The sequence below is a fragment of the Nansenia antarctica genome, assembly GCF_963989245.1.
Source record: "Nansenia antarctica genome assembly, chromosome: 1".
NCBI classification, from domain to species: Eukaryota; Metazoa; Chordata; class Actinopteri; order Argentiniformes; family Microstomatidae; genus Nansenia; species Nansenia antarctica.
In genome coordinates this window covers 83,165,257-83,191,656 of record NC_137674.1, presented here as the reverse complement: position 1 = coordinate 83,191,656, position 26,400 = coordinate 83,165,257, and the positions used below count along the sequence as shown (strand labels likewise).

The window sequence follows — 26,400 nt, the reverse complement described above, 5'->3', positions numbered from 1 at the left end:
TTGAGAAGGGACAGTGCAGGTTAATGAACAAACTCCATGTATTACACAATGTGTTACCAGAAAGCTTGTAAACAAGCCAGATTACAGCCAAGGCTAGTTTCCATCTGTTGTCCCTTAGAGGATGTTACCTGGAAACATAAAACACAAAACCATCTTGTCTGCTGGGCCATACATGTTGAGGCGTGTCCCGTGTATGGATCACTGACTCAGGGGGTCAGTGACAGCATGAATTGCCTGCAGTGAAAAAAGATGGGGTGTGAATAATATGGAAATGGAAACAGTGATGTGTAGTAAAATCTGATTAGTCATTTATGAATGTTTTTTGTTGTGGTTTCTCACCGGATAATGTTTGGCAGTTGAGGGTCTTTGTATAATCCATTGTGCAAGTACCCATGAGATCCAGCAAATGGCACCATCTTGACTTGAGTCTCTGAGTCTTGAGCTATGGCATAAAGCTTTATAGGAATACATTAAGGATGAGCAGTGGAGAATCAACATCAGAGATACATTTCAAGGGAATCCATCTTGCTATAGTCATTCATGTCAAACAAATAACAACATTGCATGCTTGTGATTATGTGATATGGATAACTGACAGAAGATATCAAGGACCTGCAGGTAATTTAGAGAAGGCTCATCCCACCTGCTGAGCCATGTGGATAGGCACGATGTGGTCGTCCTCAGAGTGGAGGATCAGAAGAGGGCTCTTCATCTTCTTCAAACTGCAAAAACGTGGGGAAAAGTTACTTTCACCAGTAACCCTCTCCCCCTCCCTTCCCATGTGTCCCCAGCACTACCATAATTAGGCCCCTATACTTTCTTCTATTTACCTTTTGTTTCTTTTTATTATTACTACTCGATCTTTTCAGTTTGTAAAGCGTCTTTGAGTGTCTAGAAAAGCGCTATAAGTCTAATGTATTATTATTATTATTATTATTATTATTATTGTATTCACAAAAGACCGCAAATTATTCTCACACAGCCCATTACAGCCCATCTCAGCCCATTAAGGTGGCCATTAAAAATAATAATAACAGTGTCTGGCATGTGATAAATGTATAAACGGTATATGTAATAGAGTATATTGATGTACAGGATATCTACAGTGCATTCGGAAAGTATTCAGACCCCTTCACTTTTTCCACTGTAATTAAGTTTATCATCAGAATCTCGAGTCTTAAAACCGACTTACTTTTCGTCATTAGGAAAGATTATATTGTTTTCTGCCATTGGGTCCAGGAAGAAGTATTCAAAGCCTGGGAACCTCCAATAAAACTACGGACCCAACGAGTTACATTTAAACACACTGTAAGTATACATCCATACATAAATTCAGTACCATGGCATTTAATGATTATTAATGTGCATTTTACCCAGCCAAAGGGATGCTGGGCGCCTTCCTTCCATTTTGTATATGCCCCCTCAATGATCACACCATCCGCAACAACCCCTAGTAACAGTGAGAGATTACAATCATATAAATATGTAATGATGATGATGATATGAAGTAAGCTTCAGTATGATGAATCACAGGGGGGGAAAAACATAAAAAACCCTAACGGCTAACGTCATGAATCGGTTCATCGTTTGAATTGGGTCATTGAAGCCTTACCTTGTTCCATTAACTTGACTGCAGTATTAGTGGCCACTCTGGACAAAGATGAGGGGTGAAATAGTATGTATTAATGTTATGTAACGTTATGTTCTGTCATATATATCATATACATGTCATATCTACTAACTGATTTGAGTATCTCAATTATTACATTGCGTGGTAATAAAAGTAGCAGGAGTAAACCTGCAATAAGCACTAATGGTAGTCGTTATTTAGTTATATAATATCGTTAGCCTCATAGCATAATTGCCTAAGTCATGCTTCACTTGTGGTCAGCCGAGTCATCTTTGTATGTAGTGTCAAAATGCACAAAAAAATGTCAAAGAGATGACTTGGGCAGATAATGATTTTGGAATGTAACAAGCATTCTGATAGGCTGATGGCATAGGCAATAATGCACAGTGAATCAGCAGTGTTAGGAGTGTAGAGTTAGGCAATTATGCTATGAGGCTAATGATATGACAGCTTCTCAATATCTTCCAACATCTATCTCGCTAAATCATCAACTGCCACTTCGTTATCTCTACAGAGTGAACCGTCAACCTGCAGTCACGTTGTCCAACTCACCCGGTGCCCAGGGAATGCCCCCAGATCACCACCCGGCTGCTGCCACTCCTGGCCGTTACCCACTGGTGCAGGTAGAGGGCGTCAGTGGTCAGGCCAGCTTCAGTGGGCTCTCCAGATGAGTCACCGAACCCTGTCAGAGTCTGTGATATCAGTGGCTGTACAGTTCATTCATTGAACACATACAGGGGCGGCACCAGGGGGGTGCTTGGAGGTGCTTGAGCACCCTCAAGAAAGGCCATAGCACCCCTGTGGCACCCCCAACAAATTAGATTTAAAAAAATGAATAAAATATTTTTTTCGACTGTGTGTGTGACATTATCTGGTCCTATAAAATAATTGTGGTCCTGTTATTAATAGGATAGGCTATTAATAGAGATCACCTATCATACGTTATTTACGGTAAGTCCGCTAGCACCCCCACTAATTTTAGTGATCGCGCTTAAAATTGCAGGTGTAGTTGGATAACGTGTCTAGTTGAGAGCAGAAGAGAAGTGTTTGTATTATATTGAATAATGGATCGTTTCTTGGTCTCCAAACGGATGATGGATGATCAACCCGCAAAAATTGTTGGCGAGTCTCTTGAAACAGAGATGGGAGATACAGAGGACAATCAGTTTGAGGACGATGTCGGAGATGCTAGTGGTGCCAGTATGGCTAAAGCGGTGGATGGTAGTGCCAGTAAACTTAACGTGGTGGATGCTAACCCGGTTGCGGATATTAGCCAAAATCCTCAGGAAGGGCCAAGACGTCCAATTCTTAAAGGATACCAATCACAGACATTTGGGACTCAGCAAAGGAGTTTCAACAGAAGCTGGTTCGAGCAACATGGCTGGATGGAATATAGCTAATTTGTTTAGATTTGTTCTACAAGCAGCCACAATGGTTGAAGGAGGAGAAGAGCAGGGTGCGAAATAAGGGGGAGCTCGGGGAGCTATAGCTCCCCTAGTGGTGACATGAGCTCCCCTGGAAACATGGTTTGTGAAATTTTGGGGGAGCTCTAAAATATTCCAAATTGCGATGGATTTATTCCAAGTTGTGACGGATTTTACCTGGTGTAATATGATTTGTAGAGGCATACAATCTATTTTGATGTTGGTATTAGGTATATGATATATTATAGCCTACATATAGGCCTTTATTAGCTACAACTATGCCTGACAGTAACAGAGCGGGGTGCACTGACGCTGAACCCCTCATAGTGATAAGTAGGTGGACAACGCGTGGTGCTGAAATAGCCGACATGCGGTGTGTGGTTTGAAAAAAGTAACGCCAGCTCAGTAAATAATTCAAACTTAATGTTTACTTATAGGCTATGTGACTGCACCACACATGTGAACAGTAACAAAGCAAATGCAGTTTAATTTTATGAAAAACATTGACAACTAAATCGGCGCAAAAAAAAGCTGAATCCGCTTAGCCTATATGCTCTTGAAATGACAGAGCAAACACGCTACATTACTAGGGATAATAATTACAATGAGCCATTCATTAAAAATAGAAAAAATAATATTAGGCTATTAAATCTCACTTAATGAGAAAACTGGCATCTCCCATCGGTCACTATTTGTTGGCTATCTGGTGATATGGACGTCTTTGAGTGTCTAGAAAAGCGCTATAAGTCTAATGTATTATTATTATTTATTATTATTATGGACGTCACTTTAACGTCCGGCAGTTATTATGGACGTCCGGCAGTTCTCAAGGTTTTTATGCACCAATCAATTCCTCTCGTGCGTCTTTATCACATTCATTGACGAAAAGGACGACTCGCATGGTGGAAGGGAACATTCATTGTGAGCACGGAAAATGTGAGTCTCACAACGGCTTTGCATTGATGAAACCAGGTAGGATGAACGCATAGTTCGCTGTCCATTCCTCTTTAAATGCCCTGTTTTCACCGTCAACTTTCCTCTTTAGACCTTTGGAGAGTGACATTATGTTTCTCTTGCTAGCTAGCAGGTTAAATGTTTAGCTAACTTCACCCGGCACGCAAACAACCAATCCAATAATAATGTGACCATGTAAGTCTGGGAGGAGGGGGAATAATTATCAGAATGAAACTATGTTAAATAATTATTAGAATAAGTTAGGCTGCGCTACATCGTCAGTCCACACATTTATTATTCAAAACTATGGAAAAGGGTGAAACTACGTTTCAACGTTGTTGAGAATCACAACACAAACTCGCTAGTCAAGCCAAAATACAGCAGCGAAATTGATTGGACTGCTACCTAGTTAACTATAACACTACTTTACATTGTTACCTAGTTAACTAGAACACTACTTTACATTGTTAGCAGGCTCACAAAACAAGCCGTGTTAGTTGACTAGCGATGTGTCATTGATTTTCGACAACGCGGAAATGTGTTCACATTTTTCGAAAGAAAAGTCAAAGCATTAGAACGTAGAACGGAAAATCGCACACGCGCTTTGCGCACGGAAAGCCACCGGCCCCGATTTGGCCTGATTTTTTTTTTCCGTCAGGAGATTTTTTGTTTGTTGCTTTAATCCCTGGGCTCCCCCGCACACCGTGATTTAATTCGCACACTGGAGAAGAGGTAGATTTGGTGGCAGATATTATAACAATGCCATTTTCAAGAAGAACCTTCTAAGAAAAGCTAGACATAATCAGAAGAGAACGGCCAACCCCGACGTTAGCGACGCTAACATGTAGAAAAGGACTTATTGGTGGAACTGATCAACTGTACAACAGAGACATTGAAGTCTTCTTGAGGAAAGAAAGGAGGATGGATGTTGTGTTCAAATAATCAGTTGTTTTGGTGAGTACAAAGCATTAATTTTTTTCTGCAAGAGATGTAGATATACGGAGCGACCCTGGGGTTCATAGAGAGTGTGGTGTGGTGCACTGGCTCAGCTGTGTGAGTAAGTGGGGCTTCAATGCGATCTTTTAATCACTTCCCGGGGTACTATATTGTAATATTGTATATATTGTTAAAAGGGATGACACTTGTGTGGTAGTAAAACAAACTTGTGTGGGCGCTTAGGTGGCGTAGTGGATTAAGCGCTGACCATGTACCGCAGGGATCCCGGTTCGATTCCAGCCGCGGACATATCCTGCATGTCATCCCTTCTCTCTCTCTCACCCATCCTTCCTGTCATAATCTCTACTGTGTCTGTCATAAAAAAATAATAATTGTGATCTCTTTATTCCGTTATACTCTCCGTGCTCCGATATGCTACCTAACTTCCGTGCCCTCTTAAAGGGGTATACCCCTATATCAGATATGAACATCACAGCAATGCCCGGTTATACTGGGTATCTGTCTAAATGTATAGTTTCTAGAGCCATGACGTGTCATAATGATGGTATTAAGAGGTGGAATAATTCAGGTAGGACTGTGTAGGACATCACTGAAGGCCTAGGTGTGAAATGCACCGCCCGCCACTGCTAACAACGGTTTGTGTTTTGTAATGTCGGAGAGAAATGGCAGTCGCTTGTGTTGTTTACTGTTACAGGTTTTTATCTGGATTGAGGTCTGATACTGTTTTTAGACCAACAGCGGTACATGAGTGTGATATCCTGGTTAAACTACCTGTAGTACCACCCCACGACAGTAGGGGAACCCCCAGAGGTGTTGGGCTGGAGTTACCTGTTATATAGCCGGGGTCCCAGAGTAAAGGCCGGTTTAGGCTTCTGCGTAAAGTCGACGCCGTAGGCTACGCGTAAGCTTACGTAGTCCCGCATGACCGTGCGTAGCCTTGACGTGCTCCTCTCAAAAAATCTAACCACGCGTCAGAGCGCACGTAACCGTAAGCTCTGTGATTGGTCCGCTTGGTAGCACATGATTCAGACAAGTCTCGACTCTCTCGTCGCCCAAAATGCGTCATGACAGAAATGTCATTCACCTTTTCTGTAATTACTTATTAATAAAGATTTGAAAAATTATTATAACCATCGTATTATCTTAGTTTAATGTCATTTCAATGCATCATAGAACTTTTATTTACAACAAGCATACCAACAAAAAGATCGCTATTATGCCGCTTTGAGCTTTGAGCTCTGTTGAGTTCCTAACCGGAAGAGGCACAGCACAGGGGCTGAAAACACACTGCCACCTAGCGATGTGACGGTGTAATTGCAGCGCGGACCAACGTCGAACTATAAACTTGGATAGCCCTCGCGTAGTCTACGGCGTAGCCGCACGTAAATTCGACGCAGAAGCCTAAACCGGCCTTAAGCCAGGCAGTGCCCGGAGTACCACGTTGTGACCACCTGTTCTTGAATAAAAGGTTAACTTGAATCCTGGATGGCATTCCCATTATTCATTAATTAGGTTACTACATATTGGCGACGAGGATACTGGAGGGACATAAGGACACGAAGTCAAGAGCCCGAGTGAACGAGTATGCTGGACGGGAGTTCAAGTTCAAGGTGGCGGTAGGACTGAATCGGATTGTTGCTAGCTAGCGAGCTAACGAGCTACGGTGGACCAAGAAAGATTCAACGGAGGATTTAAGGTAACGGGAACATGAGTGCGTTGCTAGGGACCCTGTCAGCCTATGAAGCTAAGGACCAGACATGGGAGGAATACTGCGAGATACTGGAGCAGTTTTTTTTGAGGCAAATGACATAGATGATGGGGATAAACAGAGAGCTATTCTCATCAGTGTAGTGGGGCCAGCCACGTACAAACTCATGAGGAACCTACTTAGTCCAGAGAAGCCTAGCTTGAAAACGTACCAGGAACTAGCGACGTTAATGAAAAATCACTACAGTCCGAAACCCAGTGAAATTGTCCAGAGGTATAAATTTGACTCCCGCACTCGCCAGCCTAATGAGACCGTCAGTGCATTCGTAGCCGAGCTAAGAGAGTTGGCCCAGGATTGTAACTACGGTGCTACACTAGAACAGATGCTGAGGGACAGGTTGGTGTGCGGGATAAATGAAGATCGGATTCAACGACGTTTGCTAGCTGAAACGGACTTAACATTTGAGAGAGCATACAAACTTGCTGTAGCTGCAGAAACCGCTAGCAGAAACGTTCACGACCTACAGGCTAAAGCCGCGTGTAACCAGGTGAGGACCGAGGGCGCACCAGGGAGGAAGGACGAGAGACGTTACGAAGATGTTAACCGGAGACAGAGAGAATGTTACCGATGTCACGGGACAAAACACAGTGCCGGTGAGTGCAAGTTTAAAGATGCCAAGTGTCACGGTTGTGGGAAATTAGGCCATATAGTTAAAGCTTGCCGTAATAGAAGCAGAGATGACGCACGCGCCAGTGTAAACAACGCACCCAGAGCAGAGCACAGGGGCGCACGTCCACACCGCTCCCACAATGTGCGCGAGAGAGCAGAGGACGGGGATGAGAGTTCTGATTCAGAGGAGGCATTCACGTTAGCCTGCTTGAAAACGGAAACAACGATTCAGAAAGTGAAACCTTTTGTCATAAATATTGGAGTAAACAAGAAGACAGTAAATTTCGAAATTGATACAGGATGCAGTGTGAGCACCGCTGGACTGGCCATACAATCTTTCTGCCCGCTGGCAGATGGGCCGCGCTAGTTTTGGGCCGGTCGGGCCGCCTGACCCCCCCCCCCAAATGTTTAAAAAAAATAAAAATAAAAATGCGCGGCCCAAAATAGCGCTGAATCAAGCGGCGGCCCCCGTTTATACTAACACATGGGCTGGCCCAATCACACACCTGCTGTCCATCGGCCCCCTCCCCCACTCTGATCCCTCGGCCGACAACCCAAGTGCAGTGTCATGTCCGTAGATAAGATAGTGAAAGGGGGTGCCCAGAAAATTAGGGAGAAAAAAAGTAAGAAGCCAGCAGAGGATGCCTCAAAATGTCAGAAACTGACAGATATGTTCTCTGCATCGACTGTGGGGGCTAGGCCTACTACAGCTGCGGCTGCCACAGCAACATCTTTTCCGCTAACTAACGTTAGCACTGATGTGCCGTTAGCAATTGAGGAGGAGACAGAGGACACAGCTAGAGAGGTAAGCAATGTTGTTACTTGGTTTTACAAAAGCAAAGTTATGTTAGTCGCTTGCATTGGCCAGATTAAGGGAGCAGCAGCAGAGACTGTCTTATGACTTATGCTAACCCGTACAGGCAGCATGATTGCATTGCGCTTCACCAGGACTTGGCTGGAATTCATGCACACACAGTGATCTCTCTCGTGGTGTAACGTTAGTGCTGCTTGGCTGTGGACTCTATAGCTAACGTTAGATGGGGGTGTTCTGCATTTTGTGACTTTCTATTTTGTTGCTAGCTAGCAAGTTGAGGTATCACTGTCACTGACATAAATGCAATACCAACAATGGGTGTTAATAATACTTTTTATTTGAAAATAAAAATATTTTTTTTTAAATCTACACTAGCCTAGTTCAGAACTAATGAATGCTTTTTATTGCATGGAGAAATAAAACTCATGCAGTCTGCAACCCAATAATGTTGTCTTGCAACCTTCCATTTGAAATGACTGGGCTTCTGGTGTAACATAATGCAATCATGCAGCCTGTGTGTACATGTAAATGAGAACTTTGCTGATTTTGACAACCAGTTAGTTTACTTCTCTGTCCATGTCTTGTTGAACCAGGTTGAGCTGCTGCTGCCCTCCCCAGAAAAGCAGAGTGTCAGGGAAAGAGAGGAAAAGGAGAGAGAAAAAGATGAAACAGAGGAAACAGAGTGCCACGTTCAGGACTTCAATTACTTTGCCTGTCCTGAGCCTTCCATGCTAGATCACTTTTTAGATTACCACCCTCAGCAGAGAACCAAAAATACAGCGGCACAAAAGTATTTCACATGTGCAGATGGCACCAGTAGGAAGTGGCTCACATATTGCGAAGAACAGCATACATTGTTTTGTTTTGTCTGTATGGCATTTGGCAATAGCACTGACCCCAGAAAATGTATTACTGGAATGACAGGATGGAGACGTGCGCAACAGAATGTGGAGGAGCATGAAAAGAGTGCTACACACCGAAAGTGTGCTGAAGCCTATTTTCTAAGAAGTAGAAAAGGAGATATCCAGAGCAAGTTTGCTGGCAGTCAGATGTCTGCTCATAGGCAGCAAGTAAGAAAGAAACGCCAGGTTTTGGAGTGTGTTGTGGATGTGGTGAAGGTGATAGGCAAGAGGGGCTTGAGCTACAGGCATGTGGAGAACGAGGCAGCATACAAGTGGGACGACAGTGTGTGTCTTTCTCTCTCTTCCCTATTGCATTGTCTGCAATTTTTTTACAGTGGTGTTATATTGAGTGATATTTGATATTGTTTGTATTTAAAATTTTAATAAATAATTGTAATTATTCCTCTGACTGCAGAGCTTTTTGTTATACAACTACTTAACAGTATTAAAATGTTAATAAATAATAGTAATTATTCCTATGACTGCCGAGCTTTTTGTTATACAACTACTTAACAGTATTGAGTATGGGTATTGTTTGCTCAGCACAGCAGCCATGTCTCATCACCGTGGAGTACGTCAACAGTGAGTGAGTACACTGGTTCACACTTGCATTGGTATACTTGCTGTCCCTGTCACTTACTCCGCTCTATAGGGGTTTTTACAAATGGTATATTCAACAGACTGCCAGCATGTTGATCGGCGGTGTCGGACCGATTGTGTTGGGCCGGTCTGAGCCACATGGCAGGGCCTAATTTTTGTCCCAGTCCAGCCCTGAGTGTGAGCATTATGAATGAGAGCAAGTTCAATGAGACGTGGGGAGAAAAACAACGCCCACAAATAAGACAAACTGAAGTTGTATACTGGTGAACAAATCAGTGTAGTAGGTGTAGCAGAAGTGGAGGTGAGACATGCACAGCAGGTGAAGTCATTACCTCTAGTAGTGGTGAAAGGTGCGGGACCTAGCTTATTAGGAAGAGGGTGGCTGGAAGCCATAAAGCTGAAGTGGGATGAAATAAAGAATGTGAGTACAGAGGCACAAACACTACAGGAAGTACTCATTAAAAATGAGGAAGTTTTCAAAAAAGAGCTAGGCATGTTAAAAGGCATGAAAGCAACAATTCGGGTGTCTGCCGAAGCCTGTCCAAAATTCTATCGCCCTCGCTCTGTTCCATATGCCATGAGGTCCAAGGTGGAAGAAGAGCTGGACAGACTGTTGAAGGAGGGCATAATATCACCAGTATGCTGAGTGGGCAGCACCCATAGTCCCTGTGTTGAAGCCAGATGGTGCGGTCCGGATATGTGGGGACTACAAACTCACAGTAAACAACGCATCCTCTCTAGAACAATACCCAATTCCCCGTGTCGAGGACCTCTTCAATGCCCTGGCGGGAGGAAAACAGTTCTCCAAGCTTGACTTAAGCCACGCCTACCAACAAATTGAGATGGAGGAGGAATCAAAGAAGTACCTAACAGTGAACACACAAAGAGGCCTGTTCACCTACAATAGGCTACCATTTGGAGTATCATCAGCACCAGCAATATTCCAAAGAATGATGGAGAGCCTACTGCAGGGCCTGCCCCAAGTAGCAGTGTACTTGGATGACATCATACTCACCGGGAGAGATGAAGCAGAGCACCTGAGCACGCTGGACAACGTACTCCGACGGCTTAAAGAAGCTGGTCTGCGACTACACAGACGGAAGTGTGCGTTCCTGCAGGATGAAGTCGAGTACTTAGGACACAAGGTCGATGCTGAAGGCTTACATCCGGTGGAGAGCAAGGTGAGAGCTATAGAGGAAGCCCCACCCCGATAGAGGAAGCCCCACCCCCACCCTGAAAGCATATTTGGGCTTGTTAAATTATTATAATAAATTCATGTCTAACCTGGCCACACACCTAGCCCCGTTACATCATCTGCTGAGAAAAGGTGTGTCATGGGCCTGGAACCGAGAACAGGAAGAAGCTTTCCAGAAATCGAAACAGTTACTCCAATCAGCCAAAGTGTTAGTGCACTACACGACTGACAAAGAGTTGGTGCTGGCGTGTGACGCCTCACCCTACCGAGTGGGCGCCGTGCTCTCACATGTGATGGAAGACGGAAGTGAGAGACCAGTGGGGTTCATGTCACGCACGCTGACACCTGCAGAGAAAGGTTATTCACAACTCGACAAAGAAGGGTTAGCAATAATATTCGGGATTAAGCGGTTCCATAAGTACCTCTATGGAAGGACGTTCACAACCAGCACTGACCACAAGCCATTGATATCATTGTTTCATGAGAAGAAACCAGTGCCACAGATGGGGTCGCCCCGAGTGCAAAGGTGGGCAGTCCTGCTGAGATCATACGAGTACAAAATAGTGAGCAGGTTGCCCCTACCCCAGGCCGAAGAAGAGGAGGATGCAGACAAAGTGCTCATGATAGAGGTCGTGGATGACCCACCGATCACAACAGCTCAGGTGAAGCAGTGGACGGCCAAGGACAAAACACTCTCCCAGGTGCATGAGTGGTGCCTGAAAGGATGGCCAAGAGAGGTGGACCCATCAGTCAGCCCATACAGTCAGAGGAGGCTGGAATTGAGTGTGAAGGATGGATGTGTGCTTTGGGGGGCGAGAGTGGTCATTCCGAAGAGAGGAAGGATGGCCATATTAAAGCAGCTACACCACACACACCCGGGAATATCCAGGATGAAGGGCCTAGCACGCTCATATGTATGGTGGCCAGGAATGGACATGGCGATTCAAGTGCGGTCCTGTCAGGCATGTCAAGAAAGCAGGAAGTCTCCAGCCTGTGCCCCACTACACCCATGGGAGTGGCCTGAGACGCCATGGAGCAGACTCCACATCGACTATGCAGGTCCCTTCCTAGGAAAGATGTTCCTGGTCATCGTGGACTCGCACTCAAAATGGATAGATGTGTATCCAACCAACACAGCGACCAGTCAAACAACCATCGAAAAGCTCAGACAGTGCTTCAGCACACACGGCTTGCCACAGATGCTGGTATCAGACAACGGAACATGCTTCAAAAGTGCTGAGTTCGAGGCGTTCATGAAGCAGAATGGCATACAGCATGTGACATCCGCACCATTCCACCCTGCATCGAATGGCCTGGCAGAAAGAGCAGTACAGACATTCAAAGAAGGGATAAAGAAGGTGAAGGGAGAGACCTTGGAGACAAGAATAGCCAGATTTCTGTTTAACTACCGAATCACACCACAAACAACAACTGGCTTGGCACCAGCTGAAATGCTCATGTCCAGAAGATTACGTTCCACACTGGATCTGCTGCTGCCAGATGTGAAGACAAAAATCCGGCAGAATCAGCTGAAACAGAAGAAACAACATGACGCACACAGCAAGTGGAGGAGCTTTTCTCCTGGGGATGAGGTGTATGTCCGGAACTACAGCCATGGACCAAGGTAGATACCAGCCATCATTGAGGAAAGCACAGGACCTGTATCGTATACAGTACAGACAGGTAGTGGACATTCCACAAGGAGACATGTCGACCAAATCAGGAAGCGCTACACAACAACGACCAGCGACACGACTACATCTGAGCAGACTACAGAGCCTATCAACCTACCAGATCCAGGACATTCATCAGAGGCCTTGCCGGAGGATACTGTCCTTACCACTCCAGTCAGTGAGAGAGTAATAGCCCCTACAGGTGTTCCTGAACAGCCTCCTGCTGACACTACGCTGGACGGGAGAGCAGAGCCTCCATTGGCACTACGTCACTCCATGAGGACAAAACAGACTCCTGCTCATCTGAAAGACTTTGTATAATAAGAATAGTGAGCTCCCTCAAGAAAGAGCAAGAATGCGCTCTGGGAGCTTCATTTGATTTGCCGTGTCAATTATTTTCATGATAAAACGTCATAACATCTTCATATACACCATACAGGATAAATACTGATTAACAGTAGGCTACTTTGGCAAATGCCCATTGAACAGATTTATTTATTATCCTATCTTAAGAAAACTAATGTAACACTCTCATCTGGGGATTGACACAGCAAATCAAATGAAGAACTACAAATCCCTGATGACAGGGAGATGACGTATGACTGCTCTGATGAAATCAACCCCTATTTCATTAATTTTCTCTATATAACGACGTCGATCATTGATCGGAAACGACACTATATAATAGTTTGCCTAACTGGCCATCGGATTTGGGCTCCTAATATCTAAAAAGCACTACGGTTTTCTTATTTTATCGGATTAAAGTAGCGAAGACCAGAAATTCCCATTGACCGCCAGTCAAACTTCTCCGCTTCTATCACCCAAAAAGGGGCGTGGACATTCTGATGACAGGGAGATGACGCGCAATTGCTCTGATGAATGTCTTGTCTTCTGGTGTTAGTAACATTAGCTATGTAGCTGGCTAGCTACGGTAGCCTATTGTCATTGTGGTGCTCGCACCTACGTTATCTAGCTCGTAGCTCGCATGCTACGTTAGCATCAATTTAGCTAATCATAACATAGCAGCGAGAGTAACGTTAGCTAGCCATGTAGCTACTAGCTAGCTATGTGTTGTGGTGATGGTGTTGACGGTGTGGAAGCCATGCTTGCTAACTGTCTCTCTGGTAATCAAGAAATACACACGACTGCTCGCATCGGTAAACATTCCGGAAAGAGAAAGATTTATTTGGCGCTCTCACATTTATAGACATGAACGTAATTAACATACGTAAACCTGCGTATGACAACACACAGCGTGAGTATGCAAATGAGATCCAACATTCAACACCCCCACTTGATCTCAGACTATACAATACCGTAATGAACAAAGAACATATTATCATTAAACATTAAACACCCCCACTAGATCTCAGACCTGTACAATACCGTAAAAAACAAGGTACTTTGACAGACACTTTAATAGATCACACACCCAACATGAATTGCATGAATCTCTCCATCTTGAACTTGGTCATTGGTTTCGTCATAACATCTGCCACCATATCTTCTGTAGGACAGTACTCTAGTATGACTTTACCATCATTTACTGCTGAACGAACAAAATGATATCTAATATCAATATGTTTGGACCTTTGGCGGCACACTGGACCTTTTGATAAAGCAATTGCACCTTGATTATCTTCAAATATTTTCACTGGTGTATATTGACCATTGTTCTCCATCCCATTCATTAATTGTATTAGGTATAAACTCTCTTGTTTCCTTTTGATAAAGCAATTGCACCTTGATTATCTTCAAATATTTTCACTGGTGTATATTGACCATTGTTCTCCATCCCATTCATTAATTGTATTAGGTATAAACTCTCTTGTCTCGCAGCCAGCGCCATGTATTCTGCCTCGCAGGTTGACAAGGCTACTGTAGCTTGTTTCTTTGATTTCCATGAAATCAGTGGGCCATCATCTGTTAAACTGAAGCAATAACCAGTCGTGCTTCATCTGTCACTTAAGTCAGATGCCCAGTCGGAATCACTATACCCCACAAAATGGAGATCTGTCTCACTCTTCCTGTAGCATAGCTTGTGGTCTACTGTGGCCTTCAAATACCTCATTACATGTTTAGCCACTACCCAGTGTTGTCCATTTGGTTCTGACAAATGCTGTGATAATTTACCCACGACCCAGCTCAAATCAGGCCTGGTACAGGTCATTAAGTAAATTAGACTCCCTACAACCTCACGGTATCTTTTGGGATCCACAGGGTCAGTATCATTGTTGTTGTCTAATTTTGGTTCACATGGAGTGGACCTTGGCTTACAATCTGACATACCAAATCTTTCTAGTACCTTAGAGATGTATGTTTTCTGGCTCATCTTTACTGTTCCAGCATCATCCTGATCAAAATCAATGCCTAGGAAATGTGTTAGTTTCCCTAGATCTTTCATTTTAAATTTCATAGCAAGTGTTTTCTTCACATGGTTATATCCTTTGGCTACATATCTAGCCTTGTAGGTTTCAGATTGATCTGTACTGGTTTTCACCCGTCTACCCCCCACTTCCCGTTTACCTTCTGGTAGGGTGGTCAAAGTAAATGTATCGTTCTCTCTAAGAGAATCCATCTCCTCATGCATGGCCTTAGCCCAGTTGTCTGCCTTGTCTGAGCTCATTGCTTCTCTGAAGGTTTGCGGTGTGTCACATACTCTGTAGCAGTAATCTACACTAAATGACACATGATCATCTGAACTCTCATCAGTAACATACTCAGAGGGGTACCGTGGGGCTCTCTTATCTCTCCTCGGGTAACGAGGCTCACCTCCCTCAATCTGAATATTGTCTGGTCTATCAGAATTATCAGGATCCCGAGACACGCCTGTCTTTTCTGTCACCTCTGCTCTTGTGCTAGGGATACTTCTCCCCCCAGGTAAGTCGTCATCATCAGTCATAATTGGGTCTGTCTGCGTCTCTTTTTACCAGGACAGGCTTTGTGGCAAACCTCACTAGCCTATGTTTCATGACCTTCTTAGTGTCTGGGTTGTACACTAAATATGCGGGGCTATTTTTGTCGTATCCTACAAAAATCCCTTTCTCACTTCGTGGGTCCAGTTTCTTTTTGTCCTGTCGGTATGCGTAGCACACCGATCCAAATACCCTCATCCTAGATAAGTTTCTTGCCTGTCAGCGTGTGGAATGGAGTTTGCTTGGTTCTGTTATTAAAACACCTGTTGCGTATTACTGCCGCTGTCTGTACAGCATACGTCCACATCTCCTTTGGCAGATTGCTCTCAATTAGCATGCACCGTGCCATATCAAATAGTGTGCGCCAGTTTCTCTCAGCCGTGCCATTTTGGTGTGGCGAATACGGTGCTGAGAACTCATGTCTAATGCGGTTCTTGTTAAGCAGAGATTGAAACTCCTGTCCTGTAAACTCAGTCCCATTATCGGACCTAATGCACTTCACCTTTCCATATGGTGCTATATCTGCGAGGTATCTCTCTGTAGCTTTCGCCGTATCACTCTTAGTTTTTAGGAAGTACACAGATAGTGCACTTGAGTAGTCATCCGTAAAAGCTAGGGCATATTTAAACCCATCTTTGGCTACTGGGTCAATAGGACCAGCCAAATCTGTATGTACAAGTTCAAATGTTTCCCTCGCTTTTGTGTCTGGTTCCCTATTTCTGCTCTGAACGAATTTACCTTGTGTGCATATTTCACAATTCATTTTAGTCTTATCAATTTTACCCTTTATCTGCATTCCCTTTACAACATTCTGTAACCTGGAAACATCATCATAATTACAGTGCCCAAGAATTGTGTGCCATGTTTGGATATCATAACAGCCGTTACATGAATCATCAGTTACTACAGGAGCATCACTCACAGTGTTTAAGTAGTAGAGCCGGTTGTGTTCTTTAATGTCGAATTTCGTGCCACTCTTGTGGATGAGTTCGTCATGTCCTTGTTTGAACCTTATTGAAGCTCCGTTGGCAGTAGCTGCTTTTACAGAGAATATCTCTTGTGGGTAAGATGGTATCAGGAGTGCGTTCCTCAGCTTGGCCTTCACCACTTTCCCAGCGCGATTCACCAGGTTCACCTCTGCATCGCCCCTTTTGATCGCCACGACGCTTGTCCTGGTGCCATCCGCCAACTCGATGAAGTGCTTCTCTGGCTGAAACGTGTCGTCGAACTTCTTGAATTTGTGTATGTCCGTTATTATGTGTGACGTTGCTCCGGTGTCCACCATCAGCCCTTTGTGCTTGAAACCGGCTAGCTGGACGTCGCTTGCTTTGAAGGCATATGCGTGTTCCTCTTCATCGTCACTTTCTTCATCGACCGCTTGCTTTGCGTTGTCTCGCCTTTTACTCCTGCAGGTTGCATCTGTGTGTGTGGAGCTCTTGCAGTATCCACACCATTTCACTTGCTTCTGGCGCTCGCCGCGCTGACATGCCCGGGCAATGTGTCCCTTCTCTCCGCAGTTGAAGCACGTGGCGTCGAATCCTGTAGTCTGGCGCTCGCCGCGCTGACATGCCCGGGCGATGTGTCCCTTCTCTCTGCAGTTGAAGCACGTGGCGTCGAATCCTGTAGTCCTCTCTCTCCCTCGGCCGTCGGAAGCACTCGCTCTCATCACGTTGTCCTCTGTGTCAGCACGATACGTTTCGGTGTCCCCGAAACTTCTGAGCTTTGTCTTAAACTCAGTAAAAGTCAAATTCTCGTCGCCCTGTGTAACGTGAATACTGAATGGCTGAAAAGAATCGGGTAGTCCCTTTAGGATCATAGCTATCAATAGTCCATCACTGAACTTCTCGTCAGCTTTTCGAAGTGCTGTGACTATTGTTTCTGCCCTGATAATGTACTCAGTCACACTTTCAGTTGCAGACTTCTGCAAAGAGGTTAGCTCTGTGTATAGGCTAATCACTCTGGGTTTTCCCTTACCCGCGTAATAGTCCCTCAGCATTTGGAAAGCCTTTCTCCCGTTGTCTGCTGCCTCTCGCATGATTATGGACAGGCTTTTGTCGTCCAAAAACTGGATAAGTTCTGCGTAAGCTTGTTCATTCTTGTCGAGGTCCGCTCCGTCTCTCTCATCATCCGACTCTGCTTCAGAGTCAGGGTTATTTAGGATCGTATCCTTCAGTCCCTTCAAACGTAGGTAACCCAAAAACTTTGTCTCCCATAGTTCGTAATTTCTCTCGTCTCCATCAAAGCACAGTCTAGAAGACCATCTGCTTCCTCCTACTTCACGCCTGGGTCCATAACCTGTTGACGGTGTGGAAGCCATGCTTGCTAACTGTCTCTCTGGTAATCAAGAAATACACACGACTGCTCGCATCGGTAAACATTCCGGAAAGAGAAAGATTTATTTGGCGCTCTCACATTTATAGACATGAACGTAATTAACATACGTAAACCTGCGTATGACAACACACAGCGTGAGTATGCAAATGAGATCAACATTCAACAGATGGACAGACTTCTAAATGGCCAGGGTATTTCCTGCATAGAGAATTATGAGGCGGCCGCCTCCGTCATATTTCTATCCGCCTCCAGCTCTCGACAAACTGACGGTCGTATTTTCTACAAGCGTTGCACTCGGTGGATTTCTGTAATTTCTAACTGCAATTGTGGCACTGCGCCGACGTGGTGGCGGGGGCGCTGTTTCGCAAATAAGTTAGCTTTCGTTTTTGCTAGCGAAATAGCTGATAGTATGTTGACTGCTCAAGGAGAATACATATTTGAAAGTACAGAATGCCTGAGAGCCTTATATTGCATTATATTACATTATATTTTGAATGGTCATCTGGTGCCTGAATATTGTGTTTTCCTTTACATAAATAATGACATTTCCACCATAAATTGATGCAGAAAGGACACAAATTGGTGCATATAAATTCACTAGAATGCAAGAAATTAAGTGTTTGATGTTTAAGGACCCCCAGACAGCCCTGCTTCATGGGTCCCCCCCGATGTCAAACACCACTGGTACCACCTCTGCCTCATTTTGAGCCAGGAAAAACCTCTGCCCTGTGTCTGGGGCTGTTTGACAGAGGCAGTTACAGTAGTAGTAGTAGTAGTAGTAGTAGTAGTAGTAGTAGTAGTAGTAGTAGTAGTAGTAGTAGTAGTAGTAGTAGTAGTAGCAGGTCGCCGAATTAAAGGTGTCTGTGTTTAATTGCGGGCCCACAGACAGCCCCCATACATCAGCTGATCATTTAAAGGGGCGGCCATCTGAGTAATGTGCATGTCACACGCTGCTTTGTTTTATAAGAGCAGCAGCTATTACCCAGAGTGCTTTATAAAGACACTGTTAAACAGAGAGAGACAATACAGCCATTATTTTGGGGGAAATTAAGTGATACATTAACCGAACAGTAAAAAAAATAATCGTTAGACTAATCGTTAAATTAGTCGTTAGAGTAATCGACTAATAGATTAGATAATAAAATAATCGCTAGATTAGTTGTTAGAAAATTTGTCGTTAGGGACAGCCCTAACATAAAGACTTACGGTTTGACCCCCGAGGCGGCGCTAATAGTAGGTAAAATAGTCATGGCTGTCCTAGTGTTAAATGTGTCCATGGGAGGGCAGTGGAAAGGTAACCCACACCAGCAGATGACGTGATCCTTTTACAGGAATTTGCCTCTTTCCATATTCTGAAATTAAACTCACATCTTAAACATGGATGAACAGAATTAAGAATGTGAAAAGATTGTTATAAAATTAGTAAGGAACTAAATGAATCAGTCAAACAGTCAAATGAACCAACCTCTGTAGTCCAAAGCCAGAACATGGTAACCAGTGGCACTCAGAACCTTTGGAAAACGAAGATCCGTTAAAATGAATAAATTACCACTTATTTTTAACACTCATATGTTGAAATAACCTCTGTTATAGTCACTCACATTTGCTAGTCCCACACGGTGACATGGTGCTGCCCTGTTTGAAAGAATGAAAGAATGAATACTGTCACATTCACAAGTAAGAACAGCGGCTTAGTTATTCCTATCAGTGTCTTCAAATAGTAACATTGCAAACTGTTAGCCTCTTAGCATAATTACCTAAGACATTCTTCACTCGTGGTCAGCCGAGCCATCTTTATATGTAGTGTCAAAAATGCCTATGTCAAAGAGATGACTTGGGCAGATAGTGATTTTGGAATGTAACAAGCATTCTGATATAGGCAATAACGCACAGTGAATCAGCAGTGTTAGGAGAGTAGAGTTAGGCAGATATCTCAATTTGGCCAAAATATGACTTAGGCAATTCTGCTATGAGGCTAACGAAATAACTTTCTGTTTAACCACATTGTTCTTGGTACCTTGTGCCTCCGTTGCCATGGAGATAAATGATAATCGGACTTCCATCCCCCAAAGAGGCCTGGTACCAAGCAGAGTCCTTCCCCTGCGCCTCCCTCCACTGCTTCTCAGGGACCGTGTGCCTTGAAGACATCAAAATGTGACTATACTTAGAGGAAGAGGTGACTAATGTACACTGACTTTATGACAGGATAGCATAGTATGTATCATACTGGGACCATTGACCAGTGAGTATATGTGACACAGTCTGATCATTTGATCCACATGTCGGCAACCAATCAAAATGAGTTTTCTTTTGAAACACGGAACTACGTTTCAACGTTGTTGAGAATCACAACACAAACTCGCTAGTCAAGCCAAAATGCGGTTCGAAATGGATTCGGTGAGTAATCCCCCACTGCTACCTAGTTAACTGTAACACTACTTTACATTGTTAGCAGGCTCACAAAACAAGCTGTGTTAGTTGACTAGCGATATGTCATTGATTTTCAACAATGCGTAAATGTATTCACATTTTTCAAAAGAAAAGTCTGATCATTACATCGGATCCCGACATGAGGACCAAAGCATTAGACTGTGTCGCATATTCCTTTCTCAGATGTAAGGTATGCTACTGTGTCCGAGGCTAGTTTCTCTCGTTTCACACACTCTCGAGTCTCTCTCCTCCTGAGTGTGGATGACCTTGTATCAGACCAAGCAGGACCTCCTCAAAATCTGAGGGTGGCCTTTGAGTTACAGTAACATCTGTCTGGCAGAGCTAACCATCAACAAGAGTGTGATTCCAAATCACCTCACTATACTAACACATCCCATACTTGCGTAACCCACTCACAATGTAACCTCGGTCTAGGGGCGCCAACTTTCTCACGGGACAAAAGATGGCATGCCACTTCAAGGGGCGGGGAGGTTTGCAGGAATTGGTGCGTTTAGGCTATACAGACACAAGAGGGGGCCTGTGATTGGATAAATATGAGGGACAAGGGAGGTTGGGAGGACATAATAATACTACGACAGTTGACAACATTAAGAATGTTGATATGCTGATTAGCATTTTGCTGCTATCACCTATTCTATTATAGACACGCTGATGCTATTGTACAGCTATTGCTGATTTAAGCAATATCACACGAGAGGGAGTGCTGTTATAATGATATCTGAATATCAGCACGGCTGTGATTCGGTCGTAGGTACGATATACCGATATAACAGCTTCTACTGGACTGTTGCCTAGTAACCCGAACACAAACATCTGCAGGCTAGCTACTTTGTATTAACGGTCATTTAATAGAACACCTGTGCGGTGGAGTGATACATAGTTAAAAGTCCCAGTGCTGTTATACTGTATATCAGCACTCATGTCCAATCGACGACTCTCCACTTCACTCTATCCCACCTGGAGAGGGGAAACAGCTACGCGAGACTGCTCTTTGTGGACTTCAGCTCTGCCTTCAACACTATCCTTCCAGACAGGCTAGTGACCAAACTACTAGACCTGGGACTATCACACTCTATATGTGCATGGATCAAGGACTTCCTGTCTGACCGCCCCCAGAGGGTGCGGGTGGGCTCCCACACCTCCACAGCCCTCAGACTCAGCACTGGGTCCCCCCAGGGCTGCGTGCTAAGCCCCATCCTCTACAACCTCTACACCTACGACTTCACCCCCGCCACCCCAGCAACTCCATCGTAAAGTTTGCAGACATTTACATTTTGGCATTTAGCAGACGCCTTATTCCAAAGCGACTTACAATCAATACATTTGAATACTAAGCATGTGAATCAGCAATCCACCATTCGTTGCAGGAAGAGTAATCTAGCTCGGGCCCGGGGCCACTGATAGAAGAAAAAACCTTCTCCCTATCGCCTTTTTTATTTTTTCTCTTTTCTCTGGAGAAACTGAGAAACAGTACAAGGGGGGCAATAGAAGTTCTTACAGAAGGGACACAGTAGAGGGGAAAGCGGGTGTCTTTAGGAGACGTAGTGGTGAGGGTCAGAAGATGTCTCAGGAGGAGCAGTTAAGATGTAACCTGAAGAGATGGGTCTTCAGTGTACGACGGAAGATGGGTAGTGACTCAGCCGTTCTGACGGCCGTGGGGAGCTCATTCCACCAGCGGGGAGCCAGTGTTGTGAAGAGACGTGATCGGGCAGCCCGACTGCTGTGTAGAGGAGGTGGGGCCAGTCGGCCAGCCGAGGTGGAGGAGCGGAGTGAGCGGGCAGGGGTTTGGGGGGTTACCATTTCCTTCAGGTAGGCAGAGGCTGTCCCTTTAGCTGCCTGGTATGCAAGCACCAGGGTCTTGAATCTGATGCGAGCTGCTATCGGGAGCCAGTGCAGGGTGCGAAGGAGAGGGGTGACATGCGAGTATTTGGGGAGGTTGAATACCAGCCGGGCAGTAGCATTCTGGATGAGCTGCAGAGGTCTAATGGCTGAAGCGGGGAGCCCAGCCAGGAGTACATTGCAGTAATCCAGGCGGGAGATGACCAGTGCCTGGGTCAAGAGTTGCGCTGCCTCTCTGGTAAGGAATGGTCGTATTATTCTGATGTTGTAGAGGAAGAATCTGCAGGAGCGAGCCGTTGCTGCAATGTTCTCCGCACAGGATAGTCGGTTATCCAGGATCACTCCAAGGTTCTTGGCTGTCAGGGAGGGGGTTACAGTAGAGTTCTCCACTGTGATGGAGAAGTCTTGGAGAGGGCAGGCTTTCCCGGGGATGAAGAGGAGCTCGGTCTTGTTAAGATTGAGCTTGAGATGGTGGTCAGCCATCCAAGTTGAAATGTCAGCGAGACATGCTGAGATACGGGTTGCCACGTGTACATCAGACGGGGGGAAGGACAGGAAGAGTTGAGTGTCGTCTGCGTAGCTGTGGTAGGAGAGCCCATGTGAAGAGATTACCGAGCCAAGAGACTTGGTGTAGAGGGAGAAAAGACGACACCACCGTGGTGGGCTGCATCTCGGGGGGGGACGAGGCGGCGTACAGGGATGAGGTAGAGCAGCTGAGCAAGCTGTGCAAGGTTAACAACCTGCTGCTGAACCAGTCAAAGACCCAGGAAATCATCGTGGACTTCAGGAGGAAAAAATCTGAGGTCCAGCCCCTGCTCGTCGACGGAGGGAGCGTGGAGAGAGTCTCAACCCTCCGATTCCTGGGGGTGCACATACAGGATCACCTGTCCTGGAAGAACAACACAGCAGCCATCATCAAGAAGGCACAACAGCGGCTCTTCTTCCTTAGAAGAAGGAAGGTACAATCATTTCTCTCCCAGGCAGACACTGAAAAATTAATGCATGCGTTTGTTACTAGTAGGCTAGATTACTGTAATGCTCTCCTGACAGGTCTCCCCAAAAAAATGATAAATAGACTACAAATGGTTCAAAATGCTGCTGCTCGTGTCCTTACTAGGACCAAACGGAGAGCGCACATCACACCTGTCTTGAGATCACTACACTGGCTCCCTGTCAGTCATAGAATAGACTTTAAGATCCTTTTACTAGTTTATAAATCACTTCACTGTGATGCACCCAATTACATGGTGGACATGCTCATAAGATACACACCAGCTAGACCCCTACGGTCTAGTGGCACGGAACTTTTAATAGTGCCAGAGGCTAGGACAAAGAGATTTGGAGGATCAGCTTTTAGCATATATGCTCCTAGATTGTGGAACACCCTACCTGAGGGCCTGAGGTTGTCTAAAACTCAGGACATTTTTAAGCGTGACCTCAAAACCTACTTATTCAATGTCGCCTTTTGATACTAAGGGAGACATTGGACATTATAGAACTAGGATCACTAGGCCATTACACCATACTCGTGTTTTTGAGATTTGTATTGACAGGAAAATGGACCCGGGTGCTGATGAGGCACTGTCAGCTCCAAATAGCACCTAGAGCAGTACTGGAACCGGTACAAGGGTGTACCAGGACCACCATCAGGTTGTATTGCTGTCATCTTTACTGTCTCTATTGTGTTGTTGCATCATAACTGTGCTTAAGTTTCTCTTTTGGCAGGACCTGTGACCATACTGGATGCAGAACGATGCAAATACAACACAAAATTTATGGACAGTGTGTACGCCGATAATATGCAAGGAATTTTTCCTGGATACATGGTGTACAGGTTTTTGCCCTTGCTTGCTTGCTTTGTGCCGGTGGTCCTGGCCTCCCCTGGACCGCTGGGTACTGGTAAGCAAACTGGCTAGTAGTCGCTCTATTGGTAGAGGGCTGCAAGGGAATTTTTCCTGGCTACATAGTATACAGGTTTTTTTTACTTTTGCCTGCTCGCGGCTCTGTCAGTATTGATTGATTGATTGACTGATTGACTGAACATTTTCATTGTGTGAAGCGCATTGAGTTACATCTTGTAAGAAATGCGCTATACAAATAAAATTTGATTTGATTTGATTTGATTTAGAGTCCTCAGGAAAGACCACATCGGACAGGAGATGCTGGTGGCCTTCTACCGCTGCGCAGTGGAGAGCATCCTCACCTACTGCATCTGCATCTGGTTCTCCAGCTGCACAGCCGCAGAGAGGAATGCACTACAGAGAGTCGTGAGATCGGCCCAGAAGATCACCGGCGCCCCCCTCCCCTCTCTGGAAGAGCTGTACAACACACGCTGCCTCAGGAAGGCCTCCAAGATCTCCAGAGACCCATCCCACCCTGGGTACGAACACTTTGCTCGGCTGCCCTCGAACAGGCGGTTCAGGACCATGTTCGCAAGGACAACAGACTGAAGCTCAGCTTCAACCCCAGGGCCATTCAGGCCCTGAACACAGCAAAGACCTAGGTTCTAGGCCCTGGACAATCTAGACAAATTGATGGCAGCTACTAGATTGAAATCAAGTGTAATACTGAAACACAAATGTGTACATTTCAAACCTGCAAACTGCGACACTTTAAATGAATGTGCAATAACACTATGTGCAATATGACAACCCTAGGGTACATAAGGTTCAGAGAATAGGAAATGTTAGAATAGGTATAGCATAGCATAGAGTACAGCACAGTGTTTTATTTGTATAGTATAGTATAGTGGATAGTGTACATAGCCTTTATTTATGTAAACCAGCTCCTTTCCCTTCTTGTTTTTTTAGTTTTTTTTCCTAGCACCAGGGGAGCCCCCCCTCCGAAATTTCGTTGACTATATCAATGACAATAAATAAAGACCATTCAATCAAATGACTTGGTCGGGACTAACTGTTGTATAATGTTGTTTATATCCTGCTTATTCTATTATTGATTGTTGTTTATATCCTGCTTATTCTATTATTGATTGTTGTTTATATCCTGCTTATTCTTTTATTGATTTTGTATTTCTACTGGAATGCCAATGTCTAATAATTGAACCTGCACCCAAGAATTTTACTCCATGTATCCGTACATTGATGTAATAGAAGCAAATTATGATTATGATTATGTCAGACACTCACCATACGCCCAGGGAGACCCCTTCCTCCGACGTGAGATATAGGTTCACAGTGTGATTGAGAGACAGGTCAGCGGGCTGGCTAAGATCTACAAAGAATGGGACTCTTACTAAGGGGAGAGAAAGAAACATTGATTATCATTCACCTGTATGTCTTATCTACAACGCATTTTCTTTTGCATAATCCCAAAGCTCACCTCTATGAGAATATACCAGATGATTCAATATGTCAGGTCGTAGCAGAAAAGGCACCAAAAGGTAAATGACACATAGAGACAGGAAACCTCTTTTGAACCACAACCACCACCGGGATCTGGGTCTGAGAGAGAGAGAGAGAGAGAGAGAGAGAGAGAGAGAGAGAGAGAGAGAGAGAGAGAGAGAGAGAGAGAGAGAGAGAGAGAGAGGATGACTCGGCGGATGACTCGGCTCTGCTCGGCGGATGACTCGGCTCTGCTGGTCTCTGACAGGGACATATTGCAGGTGGAAAAAGCGCTAAGCACTGAACTGAGTAGAATCTGCATCTGGCTAGCTGACAATAAACTATCAATACACCTAGGTAAAACTGAAACCATCCTATACGGATCCCCATCTAAACTCAGAAAGGCTGAACATTTTAAAATAAAAGTGGGTAACATTAATATCACAAGAAAAGAGGATATTACATACCTGGGCTCCATCTTAGAGGCAAATCTTTCCGGAGATAAAATGGCAGCAAAAGTAATCAAAAAAGTGAACCATAGAACTAGATTCTTGTACAGGATATCCTCACTTGTCAGTAAAAACACACTGAGGACCCTATCAGGAGCTCTCATTCAATGTCACTTCGACTATGCCGTAACATCATGGTACTATAGAACCACAAAGGCCCATAAAACAAGACTCCAGACAGCCCAAAATAAACTGGTTAGGCTTCTGCTAGGCCTCAACCCTAGGACACATCTAACCGCTGCTCATTTTTTGAGCCTTGATTGGCTACGAGTAGTTGACAGAGTGCAGCAGCTTGCACTGGGCCTGGTCTTCAAGATACGCTACACCACAAAGACACCCAAGTACCTGTCAACATACTTCCAAAAAGTGAACAACGTCCACACATACAACACCAGAGGAAGCTCCACGAACCACGTTCAACCGCGTTGCACCACAAACAAGGGGTTAAACTCGTTTGCAAACTATGCAGTAAAAATGTGGAACGC

At 44.7% G+C, this 26,400-nt stretch overlaps 1 protein-coding gene across 2 annotated transcripts; it reads right to left on the bottom strand.

The window, feature by feature from the left end:
* On the bottom strand, positions 1–25,512 carry LOC308167069 (lysophosphatidylserine lipase ABHD12-like). Of its 2 annotated transcripts, XM_080541427.1 has the most exons (11): positions 25,212–25,512; positions 19,793–19,912; positions 19,377–19,410; positions 19,241–19,286; positions 2,183–2,312; positions 1,613–1,650; positions 1,374–1,450; positions 1,193–1,275; positions 644–722; positions 340–455; positions 1–234 (listed from the first exon to the last, which is right to left on the bottom strand). In XM_080541427.1, exons 1-11 carry the CDS (start codon positions 25,337–25,339, stop codon positions 207–209), a joined length of 879 nt encoding a protein of 292 aa, XP_080397553.1. In that variant the 5' UTR covers positions 25,340–25,512; the 3' UTR covers positions 1–206. The 2 variants fall into 2 exon arrangements, with proteins under 2 accessions (XP_080397553.1, XP_080397554.1); XM_080541428.1 differs by lacking the exon at positions 25,212–25,512 and having other exon boundaries at positions 2,183–2,322; positions 19,793–19,897.
* Between the last annotated feature and the right edge of the window lie 888 nt (positions 25,513–26,400).

Bases quoted from the DNA above. Each gene is read 5' to 3' on its own strand.
- LOC308167069 (XM_080541427.1), bottom strand. From the start codon at position 25,339: ATGTTTCTTTCTCTCCCCTTAGTAAGAGTCCCATTCTTTGTAGATCTT. The intron at 19,287-19,376 runs GTGAGTGACTAT...CGTTTTCCAAAG, and splicing joins ACCGTGTGGGACTAGCAAAT to GTTCTGAGTGCCACTGGTTA. The intron at 235-339 runs GTGAGAAACCAC...TTTTCACTGCAG, and splicing joins CAACTGCCAAACATTATCCG to GCAATTCATGCTGTCACTGA.